The 23,637-nt window shown below is 35.1% G+C and overlaps 1 protein-coding gene across 2 annotated transcripts in view; it reads left to right on the top strand.

The window, feature by feature from the left end:
• TMTC2 (transmembrane O-mannosyltransferase targeting cadherins 2) overlaps positions 1-23,637 on the top strand; it is a 434,663-nt gene that overhangs the window by 288,692 nt on the left and 122,334 nt on the right. For both annotated transcript variants that reach the window (XM_046013513.1, XM_046013514.1), the window contains one exon: positions 4,360-4,481. In XM_046013513.1, coding sequence (XP_045869469.1) covers positions 4,360-4,481 — 122 coding nt within the window. The remainder of the gene's footprint in view (positions 1-4,359; positions 4,482-23,637) is intronic.

Below are 23,637 nucleotides of genomic sequence, written 5' to 3'. Positions count from 1 at the left end.
CTTCTAAAATTGAATCCACTGATGACACTTTTTGCAGTTTTATCTCCTCTCTATTTTTTTTAATAGTATTTGGACAGAATGGTACAGTAGAAGGAGCTAGAGAGAACCCTGATCTGAACCCTGATTCTGGCATTTGCTTAGTTTTTAACCTTGAACAAGTTGCTTAATCTCAGTGAGCCACAGTCTCGTCATTTGTGAAATGAGACTGATATTAATTACAGCGTAGGGATAATAAAGTATAAATATGTTTAAGATATTAGTAGGTATTTGATAAATAATCAGCTTTGTATGGTAGGCAGCTTGATACCTTGGAGAAAAGCATGGGCTTTAGAGCTGTTCAAAACTTTTAGAATAGGGTTATTAACTGTCCTTGAGCAAGTCACTTGTAGTTCCTGAGCCTTCCTCCTCATCCATAAAACGAGTCCTCTCATCCCTAGTATGAATTAGAAGTGAGAAATGTGACGCTTCTACATTTTCAGAGGTAGGTGCGTATCCAGTTCTTGTCAATATATTGTTTGTTCTCTACATCTCTATTGAGTCACTTTTTTTTTTAAAGATTTTATTTATTTATTTGACAGACAGAGATTACAAGTAGGCAGAGAGGCAGGCAGAGAGAGAGTGGGGGAAGCATGCTCCCTGCTGAGCAGAGAGCCGGATGTGGAACTTGATCTCAGGACCCTGGGACCTGAGCCAAAGGCAGAGGCCTTAACCCACTGAGCCACCCAGGCACCCCTATTGAGTCACTTTTAAAACACATTTAAATTTACCCATTATCTTTTTCTTGCATTTTAAGATTTGCATCTTGATTTTATTACCACTTTTATAGGCTGCTTTTGTGTTAAGATTAGCCCTAGAATTCAAGTGTTTCTCCTAGGATCCATATTCTCCTCTTTAACAGTTGAGTAACATAAGCAGCAGAAGCATTTTTAAAGGTCATCTATAGATTATTATTGTTCTTCCTTATTCCTTTAATTCTGTAGATAAGCCCAAGGCACAGTGAAATGATCTTGATGGGCAATGTATCACAAGTTAGAGAACAATTTTCCAGGAGTGAGAAAGAGTATACTTTTACCCTAAGCCGGAAAATTGACAAGTTTGTGATTGTTCCCTACAGCAGGTTAAAGCAGCGTGCTTGGAGTTCAGGTCGTCCTGGGTTTGAATTCCAGCTTTACCACTTTCAACCTTTAGGACTTGGTGTGTTTTATTCAGCCACCCAGGTTCTGAATGTTCTCATCTATAAAACCCAGGGAAAGACATTCACTAATAAAAAATGAGATTTGTGTATAAAGCAACTAATAGAGAGATTGGAAATCATTTCATTTTGCAAACCAAATCTGAGCAGTTAGTTAGTGGTAGTTGAATGGGAGTAATGTGTGAAGGCTCCTCGTGGGGCTGAGTGAGAGAACATTCTACATGCCCAAAGATAGAGATTGAGAGGAGTAGGTGCTCATAAATCAGGCATGCGCCCCCTATGGCTTTCTACCCTAATTCATAATAAATATTCAGTGAATGATTATCATGGTTATTACTGAGATACAGTGAATGATTACGTGAAGTTTTTCTGAGAGGTAATGGGTAGTACCTAAGTAGGCTGGTCATTTACATTTTTCATATACTGCCACGAGGCATTATTACATTATATTTCTTATAGCCCTTTCATATTTCCCCATCTTACAAGTTTTTCAAATGTGAATTATTACTGAGGAAAATGAACCAGCCACTAATTATTTAGCAAGTTAGTATTTCATCTCAAAATAGCTTTTAATAATAGATTTATGACTTGGGAAAAATAGAACACTTTGTGAAATGATCTTCAGATAACAACTTAAATATACACATTTCAGTCTCAAAACACTATGGAAGGGGCGCCTGGGTGGCTCAGTGGTTTAAGCTGCTGCCTTCAGCTCGGGTCATGATCTCAGGGTCCTGGGATCGAGTCCCGCATCAGGCTCTCTGCTTGGCAGGGAGCCTGCTTCCTCCTCTCTCTCTCTCTCTGCCTGCCTCTCTCCCTACTTGTGATCTCTATCTGTCAAATAAATAAATAAAATTCTTAAAAAAAAAAAACACTATGGAATTGGGGTTCTGTCGCCTTTTTTTGTGCAGAATACCTACTGTTTCCTATTCTACAAATTAGCTGAATTTTTAGAAATGAAAAGTAGAAGTTATGTTAACAGTAATGATGGTACAGCTTCTATAAGCTGACCTGTGAGCACTTGAAGACCCAAACGGGCATTTCAGGTTGATTCCAGACAGACTCTCTAATCCCTTATTTTAATTCTAACTCAGACTTCAGTCTGTGTTTTCTACTGGCTTTAGAATCCACTGTAGAGATCAATATTTAGGTATAACTTGCCACTAGTTGCTTTAAATTTATCAATACTTTAGGGATTATTACATTTTTGTTACATAAATCATACCTAGTATTTTTGTAGTATGAAGAAATGGTTTGCTTTCCCTAAAAAAAAAAAAGAAAAAAAAATAATATTTTTTTTTTTCTGGGAAACATTTGTTAGCTCAACATGGCAAGAAAGAATAAAATCTTTTTGACAGTGTTTTCATTTTTATAGAGATATTTTAATAACAATACAAAGTTACAGAAATATGAAAATTAAAAAAAAAATTCAAGCCTAATCCTGCCACCACCATGAGCATTATTGTGTATTCCATTCTTTTGGTCTTTGCTTCAGTATTTCTTGCCATGCACACAAGAATTCTGTTTAATCAAATTCTTAAATACAAACATATTTTAAGTTTTAGATTAAAGGAAAAAATTTCCACCTATCATTTTCATGACAGTAGAATTTAAGAACTATTCCAAGAACTAGAAGTACATTGATGTGTTTGAGTAGTATGTACATTTTCGTGCATATTACAGATTTGTCACCAGTGTTTTTTACTAACGAGCCAAGCACAGGGCACTCAGAAGGTCAGGAGACTCAAATCAACAATACATCAAACGTATCTGTATTGACAGCACCATGGTAAAAGAGAAAATGATTTAAAAAAAAAGGAAGCTAGCTTTCCCTTTGAAGCAAAGATGTATAGCCAATGTGGGTAATATATTTAGGAAAAGCCTCTGATTATGCCTCTAAATGGAAAAAGCTGTCATCATTATGATTAGTTAAGCTATAAATGGTCTGCTTGGCAAATAATTCAGGTTACCAGTCTATTACCTGTTCTTAGAAATTGAGGTACCGTCTATATTTGCAGTGGTTATTAAAACTATAATGCTTAACTTAAATACACAAATCACCTTAAAATATAATATTCTCATCAGGTAAATATTGTTCCGTGCTATAAGCAAATAAGGGAGAAAGGTAATAATAAGTAGAGAACTGATAGACTTTTGGCTTTATTTCCAGTTTTTTAGTTTTTGTTTTTCTTTTGCTTGGCTGTTAGTGAAATGATCTTTGACAGGTAGCATTTGCATAACTTGGAAATAATAGTGGATGGCTGAAAGTCTTCAGACTAGCTTTGTACGTAGTACTGGGCATGCTGAATAATTGTCATATATTCACTGGATTTTCCAAGTGATACTCAGAAATTTTATTAAAATGTAAAATGCAAATGATTTCTGAAAAAAATCTCGCACCAATGCTTAATACAAAATATTTCTCACTCCTCCAACTAATCTTATTTTCTCAACAATGTTGTAAATCTTGGCAAGACCTTAATCTCTTTGTCTAGGTCTTCATACTTCTCTCTACTTAGTATTTATTCTATAAATACTTGAATTTCTGAAGGAATAAATGAGGATAAAAAATACTTGAATACTTAAATACTTGAGTTTCCAAAGGAAAAATGTGAATAAAAAAGAACAACTGTACATAAGAAAGAACAAACTTATCTTTTTTTTAATAAGATTTATTTTAGAGAACCAGAGCATGGGGTGGGGGGAGAGGCAGAGAGAGGAAGAGCATCTCAAGCAGACCGCCCCCTCCAAGCTGAGCACAGGGCCCAATGCGGGGCCCAGTCTCACAACCCTGGGATCATGAACTGAGCTGAAATCAAGAATTGGACGCTCAGTCAGCTGAGCCACTCAAGCACCCTCAAACCTGTCTTTAGGAAAAAGAAAAAGACAAAGAATCTATGCTTGTGGTCTAGCATTACTAGGTTAAAGACCAAAGCTTTATTAGTTACTAAATTTTTAAATTTAGCCATTTCACTTAATCTCTCCAAACACAAGTTTTCCTATTTGTAAAATGGAAATTCTGATGACTTTTTGGGAATCAGATGAGATAATGGGTGAAAGTCCTTGCCACAACATCTGACATTTTATGGAAGGGAAACATGATGTGATGCCATTGCGGCTGTTGGAAAGCTATATCCTCAGGTTAATGTTCATGACTTTCTTTCCAGGTGAAGCGTACATGCGATTAAGCAAACTCCCTGAAGCAGAGCATTGGTATATGGAATCATTGAGATCCAAGACTGACCACATCCCTGCTCACCTTACCTATGGGAAACTGCTAGCTCTAACAGTGAGTAACTACCTTCCTTCCTCACCCTTCAGAAGCTGGTTTTCTCCATGCAGACTGAGGTGGATACAGTTTAAGGTGCTGGGTCTCAGTCAGTTAACTCAGGGCTCTTAGGAGGTAACCACTGTCAGATGGTTACCACTGTCAGAACTCTGTGTAGACAAATGCATTTCTGTAGGGTTTGCCATCAATAAAATGTGGTATGTCATGATCCTTCATGTAACTTAATGGAAAAATAGAAATGGTGAATCCCAAATATAGATTACATAATGAATTTGTCACAATAACAATATTTGTGTAAAGATTATGTTCTGTAAACCACCATTAGCCCCAACTTGGCTACACTGTGGAACGAGGTCTGATTCTTTCCAAATAGCCAGCATTATGTAAGACATTGCATGTGTGTCAATTAGTGTCACCTGGAATTCCTACTAATTAGAAATCATTCCATGAGAGCAGCAGAGCCATAATTTCGCCACCCACTATGTGACATGCAACCTTGGAGGCCACATTCTCATGGATAACTTTGAAGCATAAGAAGTTACCAATATTCTACTATGGTGACTTAGAAATATTGTAATTTTATGTGTTACAAAGTAATCTTAATGTCTTATTTTACACTAGAGGGGATTGTTCAAACTATTTAGGTAAATTTTTCTGAGTTTATCCAGATAATAATAAGTAATGGAACTAGCCTTTGGTCCTAAACTGAATTTATTATCTGCGCTATTTTAGTTACATCACCTAGTCTCCCTTCAATATTAATAACAATAAATGACTCCTAAAAAAGCATAGAGCAGAAGGTCCGGAGACTAATTCTGGCATGAATTTATAGAGAAGTATCTTATAATTATGTATAAGTAATAATATTTTATTTTCTACCAAAGATGGTAGACTAAACACCTAAAATTATTACATAGCCATTTGAAGAGACCACTAAAATGCTATTAATGAAATTATGTAGGCAGACTCAGTGGCCAGAAAATACACTACTAAAATATATTTAGATATGCTTAATAAAATAGATACACTCTTTATGCATAAGTGAGCTCAAAAAGTAGTGAGACAGTTTTCTAGGGGCTAGCAGTGAGGGGTAACTGAATGCCAGAACAGTAAACAGTTGGCTGATTTGCAGCTGATTTGGGATAGTTTACCAGTTGCAGTAACAGGAGGGAATGGACTTTTGTTTGTTTTGTTGTCTGAATTCTTATCTGGAGAAACTGAATCACTATAGAGAAAAGAAATCCATGTACCTACATTTGGAGACCACCTGTAAATGGCTAGCTCCCAAACCAGATGCACAAAAGTGAATCTTTGCCATCTGGGAAGCACACCTACAGCTAAGGAACTCCATTCAGCTTTTATTAAATAGCTTTTAAACAACAGTGGGCAAACAAGGCTTGTCAATCATATTTAGAAAACCTCAACTGTAAAATATTGGAACTGAAACAAATTATTAGGAGAAGGAAACTGGAGGAAACAGAAGAAATTTAAAAAAAAAAAAAAGTCCTTAGAAATGGAAGAATGCATGGGTGGCTCATTTAGTTAAGTCTCTGCCTTTCGGCTCAGGTCATGAACCCAGGATCCTGGAATCTAGCCCCAAATTGGGCTCCCTGCTTTGTGGAGGGCCTGCTTCTCCCTCTGCCTGCCGCTGTCTCTGCTTGTGCTCTCTTTCTGTAAAATAAATAAATAAAATCTTTAAAATAGATAAATAAAAATAAAGCCTTAGAAATGGTAGCATAGCATTTTTTATAAAGTAGGATGCCATGAAAACATAAATAATGAAAAAAAAATCCAGGAAACAGCTTTTAGTAATTAAAAAGATGATGGCAAACAATTTTCATTTAAAGGATAGGAGAACATGGGCACCTAGCTGGCTCAGTCAGTAGGACATGGGACTCAATCTTGGGGTTGTGAGTTCAAGCCCCACATTGGGTATAAAGATTACAAAATAAAATAAAGATGGGGAAATCTTTCCATATACAAAAAAATGAAGCGATAAAGAATATGAAAGAAGAAATGAAAGAAACTAATATGCTAACTGCTATCTTTGAGATATTCTTATGGAATTCAAATGGAAACATTTTTAATTAGATTGATAAATGGCCATCTTCAAAAAAATCTATAAAAGTTTAAGATGCCTGATTTTTTTTTTAAAGTCATTTAGCAAAGAAAAAAAAGATGAAAGCGCAAATGTACTTAATTCTGAATATACCTAGACTGTGACACTGCTTTGGATATAGAAACCATGTGTTCTTCTTTTCTTCTTCATTTCAAGTCTGAATATTTTAAGGTTCCTGTACCAAAAATATGATTTTACAGGCTGCTTTATTTTCTAGAAGGCATTTCTTTAAAAAAACAGGATTTAGAAGTTTTAATTTACTGAAACATATGGAAGGGAAGGAAAGACTCGTGCATTACAATCCAAATTTTAATCCCCCCCCCAACAAAACTTTTATAGTTTCCGACTAGCTGATTAGATGAAATACAAGCCTTATTATGGAAAAGCTTAAACTCATAGTGCCAAAACCCCCACAACCATCTTTAGCAGTTTCTTTCTGAATTATGAGATTTGGCAAATTTCTTATCCCAATGGATTGCCTTTGTCTAATTTTGGGTTTGTTGGCCTAGTAATATGCCTTTGACTTAACATGGAATTGGCGAGGTGGAAAATGCCACACATTTTGACTTCTGAATGCTTTAAATATATTATAAAGTGGAATTGGCTAATAGTCTCAAGAGAAGAGGAATAGAAATGGGGTGTGGTGTTTTTGCTGTTTGGTCAAAACTGGCCACAGGCGATATATGTAAAAGTGACATGCAGCTAAATCAGCCTTAAGACTGTAGAGTAAAATTTATATAAGAATTATATTTAAAAGAGAAGTTAAAAGGAAATGATTTTGGTGGCTTAATTACAGCCCATATGTTTTTTATACAAATTTTTCTTTAAGAATTTGTAAGTATTTATGGTATTTAGAAAAGTTCAAATCAATTTTGAGTTTCCAAGAATGCTTTGACAAATTCTATAGATCAAATTTTTTTTTATTCCCCTGAAAAATGTCCTTTGTCTCTCTCTCCCCAGTTTTATTACTTCTGTGAGGTCTTGCCTGAGTCTTTCAAGCAATTATTTTTCCTTCTCTGTACTTTCCTAGCACTGGTTTCAGTATCTCTATAAGAGCACTTCCCAGATCGATGGCAGATGTAAGTCTACATCTTTTGACTGTAGACACGGAGGAGGAACTAACTTTTCGCTTATTTATCTATTTTTTAATCTCAGTATGTCCATTTCACCATATTGGTATCATTATTCCTGTAGTCTCTTGTACCTTCCAGTTTTTAAGTTATGTAAGGGCTGGGTACGTGACTGATCTTTTTAATATTTTTTGTTTCCTTGTTCTGAAGCTTGTTTCCCCATGGAACCCTTCATTTTAGGTAGCATGTGTATTGAAACTTACTCCTGCATTCTAGGCATCACTTGATTCCCAATGATATGTGCTGAATAAGTAAGTGAACGAGAATGGCATGATTATACAGTGGACATGCTGTAATCTTCCAAGACCCTAGAAGAGGAGGTGGGCATAAAACAGGTGTATATTTCTTGAGTGCCTGTGATTGAGTGTAATTTAGGGAAGCTTTACATTGACTATTATCCTCTTTTTTTTTTTCTTAAAGATTTTATTTATTTATTTGACAGACAGAGATCACAAGTAGGCAGAGAGGCAGGCAGAGAGAGGGGGGGAAGCAGGCTCCCCACCGAGCAGAGAGCCTGATGCGGGGCTCGATCCCAGGACTCTGGGATCATGACCTGAGGCCAAAGGCAGAGGCTTTAACCCACTGAGCCACCCAGGCACCCCTAATATCTTCTTTTTATAAATGAGGAAACTCGGCTTCAAAGATTTAAGCAACATCTCCAGGAATAACTTAGCTACTAAATAGTAGAATTGGATATAACCTCAGGGTTTTCTGAGTTGAACATCAGAAATTTCCACTGTATATTAAATAGTTGTAACAGTGGAGTCTGTTTTTTGAACCCCTTGCCACACCTGATTGGAGATTCTAAAAACAAGCCAGCACTTCATACTTCCCCATTTTTATAACTTATTTTTAAATATCACCTCTAAATACTAGTTTAGTTTGAGTGCTTAAACACATTTTTATTATTAGACATCGTAGGTCGTGAACTTAAGACTTCTGTTTTCGACTGTTGGCACTTTTAGGTCTGACACTGTAACTAAAATACAAATTTTCCAGGATACCATGGGGAATAGCTCTGCCTTAGGGTCACTGGTACCCTCCATGTTTAAATATAGTTGAGCCCAGGTGACATCTCTTTAAAATATATGGAACTTTCATACCAATGTCATGTCCAATTAAAATACTAAACACGAGCTCTCCTTAGAATTGTGATTTATTCCTTGTTTGAACTTTGTTACCTAGGGCTAATGCCATGAATTTAAAATTGGGCATGCGTTAAGAGAGAAAGGAAGAAATAACATTTCCATAATTTTGGTATTTCAGATGATTTTTATAGTTGTTTCTAAAGCTGTGTGTTCTCTATTTGTGTGCACATCCTTACTTTAATTTTTCTTGGTCTTCCTCTCTTTTTGTCCTGTTCAATTTATTTAAGCCAAATATTTTGTGGTTTTTGTGAGCCAGTAAAATTAATATTGACTTAAATTGTAGTTAAAGACAAAAAAAAAGCTTGTTGGCTGTTAGTTTATTTTCCAGGTTTGGGTTAGTGAGAGAGAAGGAAAGATATGGGAGACTCTGACAGTAATTCTTGATACAGAAAACCTTTATTTTGGCTACTGCATGGAAGCACTGAGCCAGATTTCTATGTCTAGCCAAAGTTAATTGGGCTACATAAAACTCCAGTTGTGAAAGTACTTGTAAAGTTCCATTCCCCAAGGCCACGATGGTGTCGAGGTAGTCCATCTGGAAGGGCAGTGCTGTGTGTTTCCTTGGGTCTTTTGTAATAATTATTGCTGTTTAGACCTGAGATTATTTTTCCATTTGGTTCTCTTTAAAGCGAAGCTCTTCTCATTTTGTATGTTGGCTAGCATTTGGCTTGCTTTGTTTTATTACAATCACTGCCCAGCCATGTTTAGATTGGAGGGAGAGGGGGACAAAATTTCCCCGTTGACTCTGACTGAATGATTCTTACGGAGATGTTCAATTCAAGTTGCAAAATTTGTTCCATGAAAAGAGAAGGCATAATATTGCATATATCATGCTACTGAAATATTAAATGAAATATAGAAGGGCGCCTGGGTGGCTCAGTGGGTTAAGCCTCTGCCTTCAGCTCAGATCCTGATCTCAGGGTCCTGGGATCCAGCCCCACATCGGGCTCTCTGCTCAGCAGGGAGCCTGCTTCCCCCCCACCCCACCTGCCTCTCTGCCTACTTGTGATCTCTCTCTCTCTGTCAATAAACTTAAATCTTTAAAAAAGATATATACATAGAAGAAAGTTTAATTTACAGTACATATTCAGCTCAGTATTTTATATGGAGTTACCTCATTTAAACATAACAGCATTCTAGAGATAGTAATAGTTATCATTGTATTATTTTCACTGTGAACCATGATGAACTGGTAGTTTGCTTTTTTTAGAAACCACTCACTCACTTCAAGATACGCATTTTGTTATTTAGAATCAATCTTAAAATTACTCTACTTACTGCCACTAAGTGACAGGAATCCAGATATCTGAAAATATACCAGAGTGTTATTCTGATTTTATATGTCATTTAGTAGAAGTCATTGTTAGAGATATTTTCTTTTGCCAGGTAGTCTCAGGAATCATAAAAATTAAAATGCAGAATCATAAATTAAAATGATCAAGTCCTCCAGCATTAAAGGTCACACGAAATAATTCTAGCTGCTTTATAGCTGCATATACATGCTGCTATGTTAGGGAAAAAAGTGAACTTTTTCTGTAGGGGTAAATAATGTTATATTGCTTTTAAACCAATTTGCATTGCATTGTTATTTTGTTGATTTGATTTCTGTGTTTGGTCTATAGTTATCATCTAGTGCAATTTAAATAGCTCAGCAGGCTCAGACCTCATAATTCCCCCGTACTCTGGCATCCCACATTATTGGAATGATGGAGATGGAGAAGTGGTATTTCCCTTAAATATACCTTGGCTTTCTTGCAGGAGTCTTTTAAAAAAAAAAAATCCTTCATAAAAATCGACATTTTTACACAAATTTTCTGAGCCTGAACTTCATTTCATGCTCCATAGTAAACAGTGGGGATACAGAGACCAGCAGGGCATTTCCTTCACCTCAAGAAAGCCTCATCGTCTTCTGTTTAGGAGAAAGTCATAGCCAGACCATCCGTAGCCAGTGTAGCTGTGGGCTGTCAGACTTACGACTTTTGTCATGGCTTTTGTTTCAGACGGGACAATTATGTAGGTACCTTGATCTTACTTCCTTACTCTTTAATTTTTATTGTAGGCATGGGATTCCACACCACTTGGTAGGCGTTTTTCTTTCACTTTACAGTTCTTTAAGTTCTTAAATAAGCCTCAGCGATGTATTCTTCTACTACATATATTATGCTTCATGAATTCCAGCTTGTTATTCTTTGACTCTCCTGTCATGTAATCCAGCACGGAAACATTTTGTGAGTGAAACACTTTCTATTCTGTTTTTATATTTCCCTCACTAGATAATTTTTTTTTTTTCTTAATAGGAGATTGGAGTAGCTTTCCTTGTTAGAATAGCATCCTGTTCTAAGCCCATGTTCATTTTTAGGAAAGGTGGCACCCACAACATACATTTTCACAAACAGGTATCTTTCCTCCCAAGTAGTTATTAGATCATTATTTTTGCAAAAGGACAATGCCCTTTTTTTTTTTCCAGCTTGTGACATCTGGATATGGACATATAGATTCCATATATATTCTCACACACACAGAGGAGGCCACATCTGTTCTAAGATCTGAAAGTTTTCATTTTTGCAGTCTTATAAATAGGTTCAAACCAGCCCGACCATGGATATGTTCACAAACCCATAAAGTTTTCATGTTCTCCTTATATTTACCCACATTATATTTGAAGGGTGCCTTCTGCAAGTAACTAATACTTGTTACCCTGCAATGAACTAGGCATTTTACATATGCTATTCCAATATGTCCTCATATAATGCCTCATTCTACACACCTACTATACAGATGGAAACTGAGGTTCACAGAGGTTCAATCAAGATCAGGTCCAAGGCTTACTGGATTATACCACACCTAGATTTTCCTGAAAGCTGTACAATTTCAATTGCTCTCCAGACTTGTTTATTATGATAAAACATGCATAGACAGTGCCTCATGTGCATAAATGTCTTAACTTCCAAATGCACAAAAATGTATTTTTAAAACAAATCTTCATTCAGTTTTTAGATTTTTCTCGTAATACAGTTCTGAAATGAAAAGATACTTTCTGTGTAAATTGTTAAATAAAAAAGAATTTTAACAGGTAATTTAAAATAGATTCCGGTATCTATGCATGTAAATAGTGAAGATTACTTTTTTTATTTAAATATGCTCTTTATGGTATATGGCATACCATTTATGGCACAGAATTTCTCTCCTATTTTAGGTTTTGAAGGAAGCACTGTGATATTCCCAGCTGAAAGGGAGGGCAGTGTGGGGTGCCTGGGTGTCGTGACTGCTGACCTTTACCTGGTAGAACATTGAGCTGGAGACACAACACCTGAGATTTACCTGCCCAGATATTTATTTCTTCTCTTAGTGGGAAGCATAATTCTTTCCAAAGGCTTAACATTGCAGGACTCTCATTTCCGAGGTATAATTGAGGCTCTTTGTCAAAAGTGACAAGGTACATTCTTGACTGTCATTGTAACTCATGTTCATTGTAGTAATACTATAGGTGGAAGACAGCAACATACAGGATTCACCCATACATAGGACCCTTGGGTCAGTTTGATATTAGCCATGTGGTGTTGGGTGTAAAGTGGGCACAGACCATGTATTATATGTATTATGATGTCATATAATGATAGAAATAGGTAGTGTAGTTGTTAGATTTAGTAGTCTGGGAAATTTTTGTCCCCGAGAAATAGAACCCGAAGATAATCCCTAGCATATAGTTTTTTCTATTTCTTATCTCTTGAGTTGAAACATTAATTGTTAAAAGAACAACATTTCTGTCTGCTTAAATCAGAAATTTACTCACCTTAAGCAGAAAATTACTAACCAGAGCTCTACACTCTTATATTTTTAAGATACCTTTGCATACCTTACAGAGATTACCTCAGCAGAGGTATAGGATTTAGCTGAAATCTGTTATTTTAGTTCAAGATAGTTTCCTGAGGGTATCTGTTTTTTCTTTTCTTTCTTTCTTTTTTTTTTTCTTTTTTTCGGCCTATGGTGCATGTTCTTCCCAACTGGCAATTATCGTCTGCACTCTATTTTCACTTATGTGAAAGACGGGTCTTCCATCCTGTCCCAGTCTCTACTTCCAACAGTACACCAATACCTTGCTCGGTATATACACACACACACACGTATGTATATATGTGACATGTATTGATGAACTTTGCGATGACTATAAATATTAAGTTGATCAAGCAAGTAATGTTACATGCAAGGATGGATTTTACTTGGTAATAGAGAGGGATTTCAAATACGGTGAAACTTAAGGGTGCCAAAATTTTGCCACTGTTATTATTGTTTGATAGTTTCTGTTAAAATGTCAGGCCCAAAATGTATTCCATACATTAGTCTGTCTAGACATTGCTTAAAAGAGTTTTTTAGTGTGGGAAAAATCTGCATACTATATTTCCTTCTTAATATATGTTAATATTCATCCTATCTATTAAAGGCTCTGAAAGTCTTTTTGTATTTAAAGCCCTACTTAGTATATTTGCCATGGATTCTTTCCTTTTAATATGAATCTCTTATCATCCAGAGAAAAGAACGTTCTGCCAAATGAACTCTGAGGAAATATATAGTATGCCAAATTGAAAGGGGGCGGGACGGAGAGAGTGCAATAGTTCTAGAAATACGCATAAGTGGAAAAGGCACTGAGTTTTACCTGGTAGACCAATGAATTGGAGCCAGAACACCTGAGACAATGTTAACCTGGTAATTTCTTTCTTAAGGAATCATTCAGTTTTAAATATCTAAGTACTTACTGAGTGTAGTTCATCGCTTTCCTCTAAAATGGGTAGACAGTTAGTAGGAAAGCATCAGGACAGAGATATCACCAAGTTCAGCATTTTGAAAGAAACATTTACTCACATTGGGCCTAGGACTACTCAAAAAATAGCTATTTTTCTAAATTAGTTCAAAACCAAAACAAATGAAACTACAGTTGGTAATGTTATAATGTGGATGCATTTGGAATCTCCAGAACACAAGCCGAGAAAAATAACTTTGTTTTTATGCTCACTAAATTTGAATGATAATGGGAGAAGAGACAAATCTCTCATGCAGAAGAATTCCAAATAATTTATGCTGATATTCTCTCTTTAAGGACATTATATATGGACCATACATAGCTACCTTCTTTCAAAGACTTCAAAGTGGAAATTTTGTAAGAAGTGTAATTCTGAAAGTGTAATTTTGAAAGAAGAAATTCACTTCATTAATTTGGGCATTTACGATCTTTTGCTGACATGCCTGTACTAAATGCTTATACTTAAATCCTACATAATACATGGAGGAAGTAGTTTCAATTTTCCTTGAGTTTTTTCCTTTGCCTGGAATAATCTCATCTTCCCATTTAGCAATTGGAATCATAATAGGTGTTTAAAAAGATTTTTATCTTATGAACTTGCTGTTGTTATAGATGATTTTGAGCATATAGGAAAAGAGAATTTTGTAACAAATACAATACAAATATTTTCAAGTCAGGTAAGCCAAAGGCTAAAATTTTGTGGCATTTACATTAGATTTTTAAGAAACTAATTTTTTAAGTAAACACTTTTAGAACAGTTTTAGATTACAGAATTATTATCAAGTTAGTACAGAGAGTTCTAGTATGCCCTTGAACCAATTTTCTCTATTAAATTCATGTTCTACTATGGTACATTTATCATGATTAATGAGCCAATATTCGTATATTATTATTAAATTAAGTTTCTGTTTTATTCAGGTATCTTCACTTTTTCCCTGCTGAACTTTTGTTGTGCCAAGGTCCTACATTTCATTTAGCTGCATTGCCTTCTTAGCTGTACCTGGCTACGAGAGTTTCTCAGGCTTTGCTTGCTTTTTGATGAGTACTGGTCATATAATTTGTAGAATATTCCTCAACTGGTCTTTGGCTGAAATTTTGTCATTAAACTGGAATTACTGGTTTTGAGGAGGAAGATCATAAAGTATCCTTCCCATCATATCAAATCACGGATATTCATATATTATCAATATGACTTATTACTGTTTGTTTTAACTTTGATGACCTGTCTTGAGGTAGTTTTTATCAGATTTCTCCTGTGTAAAGACTTTTTTTTTCTTTTTTGCCCTCTCTTTCCACTTTGTAGTCTTTGAAAGGCGGTGGCTATGTATGGTCCATATATAATGTCCTTAAGGAGACAATATCAGCATAAATTATTTGGAATTATTCTGCGTGAGAGATTTGTCTCTTCTCCCCAGTTATCATTCAATATTTTATGTTCGTTTACACATTGGATTATAACAGGATACTATTTTATTTAGTTTGTTGCTCAGGTTAGTTCTTTTGCCCAGCTTTGATGAATAGAAACTCTTTCCATAGGCCTCTACATCCCCATGACATACCTTCATTGTGTGTTTGTGTGACTGTTTTCCTTTGGGAACTTTCTTACTTTCTGTCACTAAAACATGCTCCAGACTCATCTTGCATATTTATGGCCCAAGTCCTAGAATCAGGTATTTTTCCAAGGAGACCTGGGTCCTTTTATTTGGGAATGGTTTAGAACCGAGATGTACTTATTAGGTGTACTTACTGCTACTGGGGTATTGTTGCTTCTGGGCTCTTCTCAGGTGACAGAAATGTATGGCTGTCTACTAGCCAATGTATATACATATACCGATAATATATTCTATATGTAACTGTATCTGTTTTATACTAAACAAAAGTTCATATAAATATAAATTCTTTTATATATTTATTTTTATATATAAATGTATATATATATATATAAATAAGTTCATTTACATATAAACACAAGTTCATATTGATGCCTTCAGCTCTAATTTATTACCGTACAAATCTTTATAGTTTCCTTTTCTTCTTTATCTGTAACTTCTATTTCAACAGAGAGAAACTTGGCTTCCACCATCCACCATGCATTTTCTTATCTGTTCGTATACTACTGTTCACATATAGTTGTTTTAGAATTGTTCACCTGTACTGCCATGGGAAAGAGCTTTGTATCTAGAGGACTGTTCTTATGTGTTATTTCTTTTCCCTTCTGTTTTACACACTTCATTCATTTTCAGACTTAACATAGATTAGCATCTTGGTCCCTCACCCCATTCAGTCAGCTTGTTTCACGTATTTGTCATATATTATAATTCTTTTGTCACATTCTGTATTCAATCCTGGTATCTCCTGACTTTCTCATTAGGCTCCTCTTTGTGTGTAATAATTTGCTTTTTTCTCAGATCTACTCTGTCTGAAAGAAATATCCCAACTTTCTTTGACTAGCATTAGCATGGTTTATCTTTATTTATCACTTTGCTTTACTTATCAGCTTTAATATTGAAAGTGGGTTTTTTGTAAACATATGGTTGGTCTCTTTTTATTCTTCTTCTTATTATTATTCACTCTGACACTCTCTGTCTTTTCATTGATATATACATAGACCATTCACATTTGGAGTGATTATTGATATATTTGAATTAATGTTAGCCATGTTTGTAACCAATTTTTTTTAAAGATTTTATTTAATTATTTGACAGAGGTCACGAGTAGGCAGAGAGGCAGGCAGAGAGAGAGGGGGAGAAGCAGGCTTCCCGCTGAGCAGAGATCCTGATGCGAGGGGCTCAATCCCACGACCCTGAGATCATGACCTGAGCCGAAGGCAGAGGCTTAACCCAATGAGCCACCCAGGCGCCTCTGTAACCATTTTTTACTTATTGTCCGAGGCTTCTTTTTCTTCTCTACTTTTTTTCTACTTTGCTCTTGTGTGTGTATGGGGGGGTGTTGTGTGGTCAAAAAACCCCGTATAACATAAAATTACCATCGTGACCATTTTTAAGCAAATAGTACAGTGGTGTTAACCATATGCACATTCAAATCTCTCAAAATTTTCCATCTTACAGAAGTGAAATTCTCTACCCATCAAACAATAGCTCCTCTCATCCCTGTGGCTTCTGACATTCTATCTTCTGTTTCTAAGAGTTTGACTACTTTAGATATCTCATCCAGGGAGAATCATGTCACATTTGTCTTTTCGTGACTGGATGATTTCACTTAACAGAATTGTCTCCAAAGTTCATCTATTTTCTAGACTATGACAGGATTTCCTTCTTTTTTAAGGCTGGATACTATTTTATTGTATGTATAGACCACATTTTCCTTATCTGTTCATCTGTCAGTAGTCACTTAGGTTTCTTCCACCTCTTGGCTTCAGTGAACATGGGTGTGCTGCACATAGCACTTCAAGATCCTGTTTTCAGTTTTTTCTGTATATTCAGAAGAGAGATTTCTGGATCATGTAATTCTAGTTCTCATTTTTTGAGGAATGGCTATAAGTGTTTCCCATAGCAGCTGTACCATTTTCCATTCCCACCAACAGCATACAAGACTTCCTGTTTCTCCACATCCTCATGAACACTTGTTTTCTATTTTTTTGTATCATCTCTCTTTTTTTTTTTTTTGATAGTGACCAACTTAACAGGTGTGAAGTGACATCTTACTCTGATTATGATTTTCATCTCTGTAATGATTAGTGATGTTGATCATCTTTTCATATGCTTGTTGGATACCTGTTCTTTGGAGCAGATTAATCAGATTATTTGCATTTTGTTGATGGTGTTGATGACTTATAGAGGTTATTTCTATATTCTTGATATTGTCCCCTTTTCAGATATATGTTTTGCAGATATTTTTTCCAGTTTCATAGGATGCCTTTTCATTTTGTTCTTTTTTTTTCCTTTTGCTACACAGAACTTTTTAAAGTTTGATGATGTCCCATTTGTCTATTTTTACTTTTGTTGCCTGTTCTTTTGGTGTCATATCCAACAAATTACTGCCAAATCCACTATCATAAAGCTTTTCTCTTGTTTTATTCTAGATATTTTATAGTTTCAGATCTTACATTTAGGTTTTTAACCTTTTTTTAGTTAATTTTTATATATTGTGTAAGGGAAGGATCCAGCTTCTTTGTTTTGCATGTGGATATCCAGTTTCTGCAGCACCATTTGTTGAAGAGATTATCCTTTCTTCAGTTGCATGGCTTTGGCCATATATATAAGGGTTTATTTCTGGACTTTTATTTTTGTTCCACTGTCTAAAGGTCTGTCTTTTCTATCTCAATGCCCATGTCACATTGTTTTTATTATGCTCTTAATGTTTTAAAATCACTCTGAGAACTCTAGCTTTGTTTTTCTTTCTCAAGATTGTTTTGGCTATTTGGATTTGTTTGAGATTCTATATAAATTTTAGGAAAGTTCCTCCCCCACCCCCCGCCAAAATGCCTTTTGTGTTTTTGTCAAAATTGCATTGAATCTGTAGATGTGTTGGGTAGTATGGACATTTTAACAATATCAACAATATTAAGTCTTCTAAGCCATGAACACAAAATGGCTTTCCTTTATTTCGGTCTTCTTTAATTTATTTCAGCAATATTTTGTAGTTTTTAGTGTCCCAAGTCTTTTACCTCCTAGCGAAGTTTATTCCCAAGCATTCTTTTTGATGCTATTGTTACTAGATTTTTGAGTGTTTTATCATGAAAAGATACAAAATTTTGTGAGATTCTTTCCATATATCAATTTAGAGGAACGAGTGAATTCCCTCAGTTTTTATTTACCTAGAAGGTCTTTATTTCTACTTCACTTTCTAAGGATAGTTTTGTGGGATATAAAATTCTAGGTTTGTGTTGTATTTTTCTTTGTTTTTCTATCTTAACATTTTGAGTGTTTCACTGTCTTCTTACTTAATGGTTTCTGATGAGAAGGCCAATGTAATTCTGAATTTTGTTCCTCCATGTTAAGGTCTAAGTCCTCTGACTTCCTTCAAGTTTCTCTCTTTGCCTTTGGTTTTCTACAGTTTAGATATAATACACCTAGGCTTACTATTAATTTATCTTTCTTGATGTTCTCTGAGTTTTCCGAATCTGTAGTTTGGTGTCTGTTATTAATTTTGGAAAGTTCTCATCATTATTACTTTGAGTATTTCTTCAATTCTGATCTCTTTCTTTCCCTTTTGATATTCCAGTTACTCATGTGTTACATATTTTGAAAATTTCCCACAGTTCTTGTATGTTTTGTACTTTTCATTCATTTTTGTGTAATGATGTATTTCAGCTTGGGAGGCTTATGTTGACCTCTCTTCAAGCTCGTTGATTCTTTCCTTAGCCATACTTAGTCTTCTGATGATCCCATCACATGCATTCTTCATTTCAGTTATGATTTCTAGCATCTCCTTTTAATTCTTTCTTAGAATTCCTTTCTCTCTGTTTACATTATACATCTGTTCTTGCATGTTGTCTACTTTTTCCATTAGAGTTGTTAACATATTAATCATAGCTATTTTAAGTTCCCTTCTTGACAGTTCCATCTGTTTCATATTCTAACATCTGAGTCTGTTTCTGACACTTGCTTTGTCTTTTTGGACTATGTTTTTCTTTCCTTTTGGCGTGCCTTGTCATTTTTTTTTGTTGTTGAATGCCAGACATGTTGAATTGGTAATAGGAATCCAAATTAATAGGCTTCTAATGTGAGGATTTATGTTAATCTGACTAGTAGTTCAGCATAGTTCAGTGTTTGTTTTAGCTATTGGAGCTGGAGGCTTTAAATTTTTCCCGGGTCCTTACTTTCATCTTCTCTCTCTTGGTGTTAGGTTATCTTTAGTACTATTTCTCAGAGAGACTCTATGCCTTGCAGCTTTTAAGCATATTCCATTATTATTGTACTAGAGTCCTGTTGTGATGGTAAGGTGTGATGGAGGGGGAAATGTTCTATAATCATTCAATTAAGTCTCAGTCTTTCATTTGGCCAGTGTCCCTGTCCTGTGGCCTTCACAATTTTTTCTGCTTCTGTAGCTACTCCATTCTCACCACCTTCCATGAGACAAAAAGGAGATAGGAAGATGAAATAAGAGTGCCATTTCTCCTCAGCTCTGTGAAAGGCTCTGGTATAGTCTCTCACTCTGTTGAGGAGGGCTTTTGTTATTGAGAAAGCTCTGCATATAATTTACAAGGATTACTCTCCTTTCCCTGACTTCACAGAAAAGGATCTTTTCTTTGGTTCTTTACTTTGAGAACCTCATTGGGTTCCTGGAAGTAAAGACCATGAAAGATTGGAAGCCCATCAAGCTCTGTGGCCTTTGGGAATCTCTTACTCATTAGCTACTTCACACTCAGCCTCCAGCAAGTCATCAAAATTACTTAAAAGTATACTTTGCCTATAAGTTTATGGCTCCAGGGGTTTCTGTGTCTGATAAGCGCATCTTAGCTGTGATTCTATTTCTATTTCTGTTTCTTTATCTCAATCTGTGTCTCTGTCTATATCTATGTGTGAATATATTGGGAATCACAGGTATTTATGGAATGTGGTATATATTTTTGTTTTCCTATAGCATACTGTACATAGCAAATGCTCATTAGATATATTCTTAGTATTTTAACATTATAGAAACAGATATTTTGAAAAAATACATTTGAAGATGTAGCAGGTTTCCCTTCTCCATTAGCACTCTGTCATGTTAGAGGGGATACACTTATATGAGCACTGGCTCTAGATTGCCTAGATTGTTCTACCATTTATTAACTCTGCGATCTTAGTCAAGTTATTTAATTTCTTGTTATGTCATTCAACTTGTATACGTAATGAAAGCAAAAGATTCCCTTGTTGAGAGGTTGGTGAGAATTTAAATGAGTCTATGCATGTACATAAAAGCAGTTAGAACACTGCCTGGTATGCATATTATAAGGTCAAAATAAATGTCACCATTAGCAGAAAGAACGATGGCATGATTCTTATTCAGTAAAATCTATATGTCTTTGTGTGATATTGAATTTTGTTTATTATTTGGCTGGCTGCAGTCTTTCTTGTTTAGTCTCACCATCAATTAACCCTGCAACATTAAACTTCTGATAGCTCCCTAAGTATGTTACGTCTATTCATTCTTTGTCTCTTCCAGATATGCCGTGGCCATGGCATATGAATCCCAGCAGCAGGGATATCTTTTTCCTGTCTCCAGTTGGCAAAGTCCTACCCATCCATCCAGTCTTGTCCTTAACACTACCATTCATAAAGTAGTTACTGATTCTTTCAGACGGCCTTAGAGCTTTTCTTCCAGAGTTATTGTATGCGTGCATGAAAATCTACTGAATACTAATTTATTACTATCATTTGTTTTTTTAGGCAGTAAGAGTAGGGGCCCTGGATATTCATTACTGTTACTGACTTGGTGCTTAGCACATAGTTATTCAATAAATATTTATTGAATGGATGTAAGTGAAATGACTCTGAAACAGATATTCGCCAATTCACATAAAAGTTTTCTGTCAGGTTATAACACTGATACATCACTACACTTCCCTGCTGACTCAATTCTTCCATTATCTGTTCTCCCAAGAAAGCATTTCTGTCACCGTCTATTATTGTTAACTGTTTTCTTGTCTGTCTTCCCCACTAGAATGAGAGCTAGTTTAGGATATCAATTCAGTTGTTCTCGTTTTTTAAGATGCCAAGGGAGGATTCTGTACAGCAATAACTATTTGTTGAACAAATAAGTTATTTTGGTGTTGCATGGTGGGAGAAAAGAATGAAAGAAGGAAGAATGAAGATTTTAAAGGATAAATGGCAACAGTGTGTTTTATATAAGTAATTGGAAAGGAAAAAAATATTTGAAGTAGGTTAAAGTAAGTAAAAAATAGAACTTATATTTTTCTTTCATTCTGTCTGTTAACAATTTCAAAGAATGTTGGTGAAGATACAGAGAAAGGGGAACGCTCTTAACACTGTTGATGGGAATGCAAACTGGAGAAGCCACTCTGCAAAACAGTATGGAGGTTCCTCAAAAAAGTTAAAAATAGAACTACCCTCAATTCAGCAATTGCATTATTAGTTATTTACCTGAAGGATACAAACATACTGATTCGAAGGCACACAGGAACCCTGATGTTTATAACAGCATTATCAACCATAGCCAAATTATGGACAGAGCCCAAATGTCCCATCAACTGATGAATGAGTAAAGAAGATATGGTATCTATCTATCTGTCTATACAATGGAGTATTAATCATCAAAAGAATGAAATCTTGCCATTTACAGCAACATGGATAGAGATCGAGGGTATATGATAAGTGAAATAAGTCAGAGAAGAAGAAAATACCATCTGATTTCACTCATATGTGGAATTTAAGAGACAAAAAAGATGAACTTGGGGATAAAAGAGAGGCAAACCATAAAACAGACTTTTAGGTATGGAGAACAAACTGAGGGTTGCTGGAGAGGAAGTGGGCACGGGGATGGTTTAAGGGGTAAATGGGTATTAAGGAGTGGACTTGTGATAAACACAGGGTGTTGTATGTAAGTGATGATTCACTAAATTCTTTAATGTTACACTATATATTAACTAACTGAAGTTTAAATAGAAACTTGAAATGGAAAAAAGAAATGTCAAAGATCCTCTGGGTTAAAAAGGGATTGAAGAGTGAATTAAAGGGTCAAATAGTTGGATAACGACATTTTGGGGTGTAAAATAATTTTTCTTCTCTTGGTCTCAGTAAAAAGATATGGTATTCCTATGAATATAGAAATGTTTATCATTATTGAAAGATAGGAATGAAAAAATGCAAAATTGACTGTTTTCCTTTTTTCCTATTAATAACGTAGTGGGATGTGATCTTCTGGCCATATATTTTGTTCCGATAGCCGTTGGAATGTAATCTCAGAAGAGTGCATAATATAAATCACTCATTTCAGAGGGAATTTGTGAGTTTCATGAATAGTGGTAGTGATGATAATGAATATGTGTTCTTCTGACAGGTGTAATAGAATACAGATAATCCTCTATTTTTTTTTAAGTATGATGTATGGCAGCCAGGAATAATAATAGCTTTCATAGATATTATCATAATATTTTTACATTTTTCTTAAAGAATTATCTTGACATGTAAGTTTGATAGGATGGCAACCAATATGAAAAATTCCCTACTGGAAGTGATTAAATTGAATTTACACTGATGATGATTATAGAAGAAGCAAGCTTTTCTTTTTCATGGTTTCACTACAGTTTTGCTCGAGTTCATTTATGATCTTTAGAAAGTATTAACTTTCCATTAACACAGTACCACTCAATTTGAAACAAATATTAAAATAACTTATTTGTATTAAAGACAGTTAAGAGATCTTTATTTAAAACTCTGAGGAATTTTTTAAAATGATAGTGAACATGGCCATATATCTTCCAAATGAATGGATTTAGTAGTATTCTTGTAATCCATCAACATCTAAAACAGTCACTATCCCTGACAAAAAAAAAGGTACATCCTGTTTTATAAAATCTTTCTTAAAAATAATATGAATTATTATAAGTGAGCCTTGTGTAGACACATAGCTTAAACTTTTCATTCTTTTCTAACTTCATTTACTCTAGTTAATCTAAACATTTGGTCATTAATCTAGTTAATCTAGGTACATGTAAAAGTACCTTTTCTACTTTGTTCCTTTCTTATCTAGCCTTTAGTACAAAAGCTCTCTGCTTTTGTACTTCTCTGGAAGTTTTCTGTACTTCCTTCTACTTCTCTATACATTGCCTCTCTAGTACTTCTTATTGCTTGTTTTTAAAAACAAAGAAATATTGACACAGATATCTGGAGCCATTTACTTTGAAAACTAAGTGTGCAGACACAGACACATAGACCAGTGGAACAGAATAGAGAGCCCAGATATGGACTCTGAATGCTATGGCCAACTAATCTTCAACAAAGCAGGAAAAAATATCCAATGGAAAAAAGACAGTCTCTTCAATAAATGGTGCTGG

Source organism: Meles meles, chromosome 7 (genome assembly GCF_922984935.1).
Source record: "Meles meles chromosome 7, mMelMel3.1 paternal haplotype, whole genome shotgun sequence".
Lineage (NCBI taxonomy): Eukaryota > Metazoa > Chordata > Mammalia > Carnivora > Mustelidae > Meles > Meles meles.
This window is presented reverse-complemented; position numbering and strand designations above follow the sequence as displayed.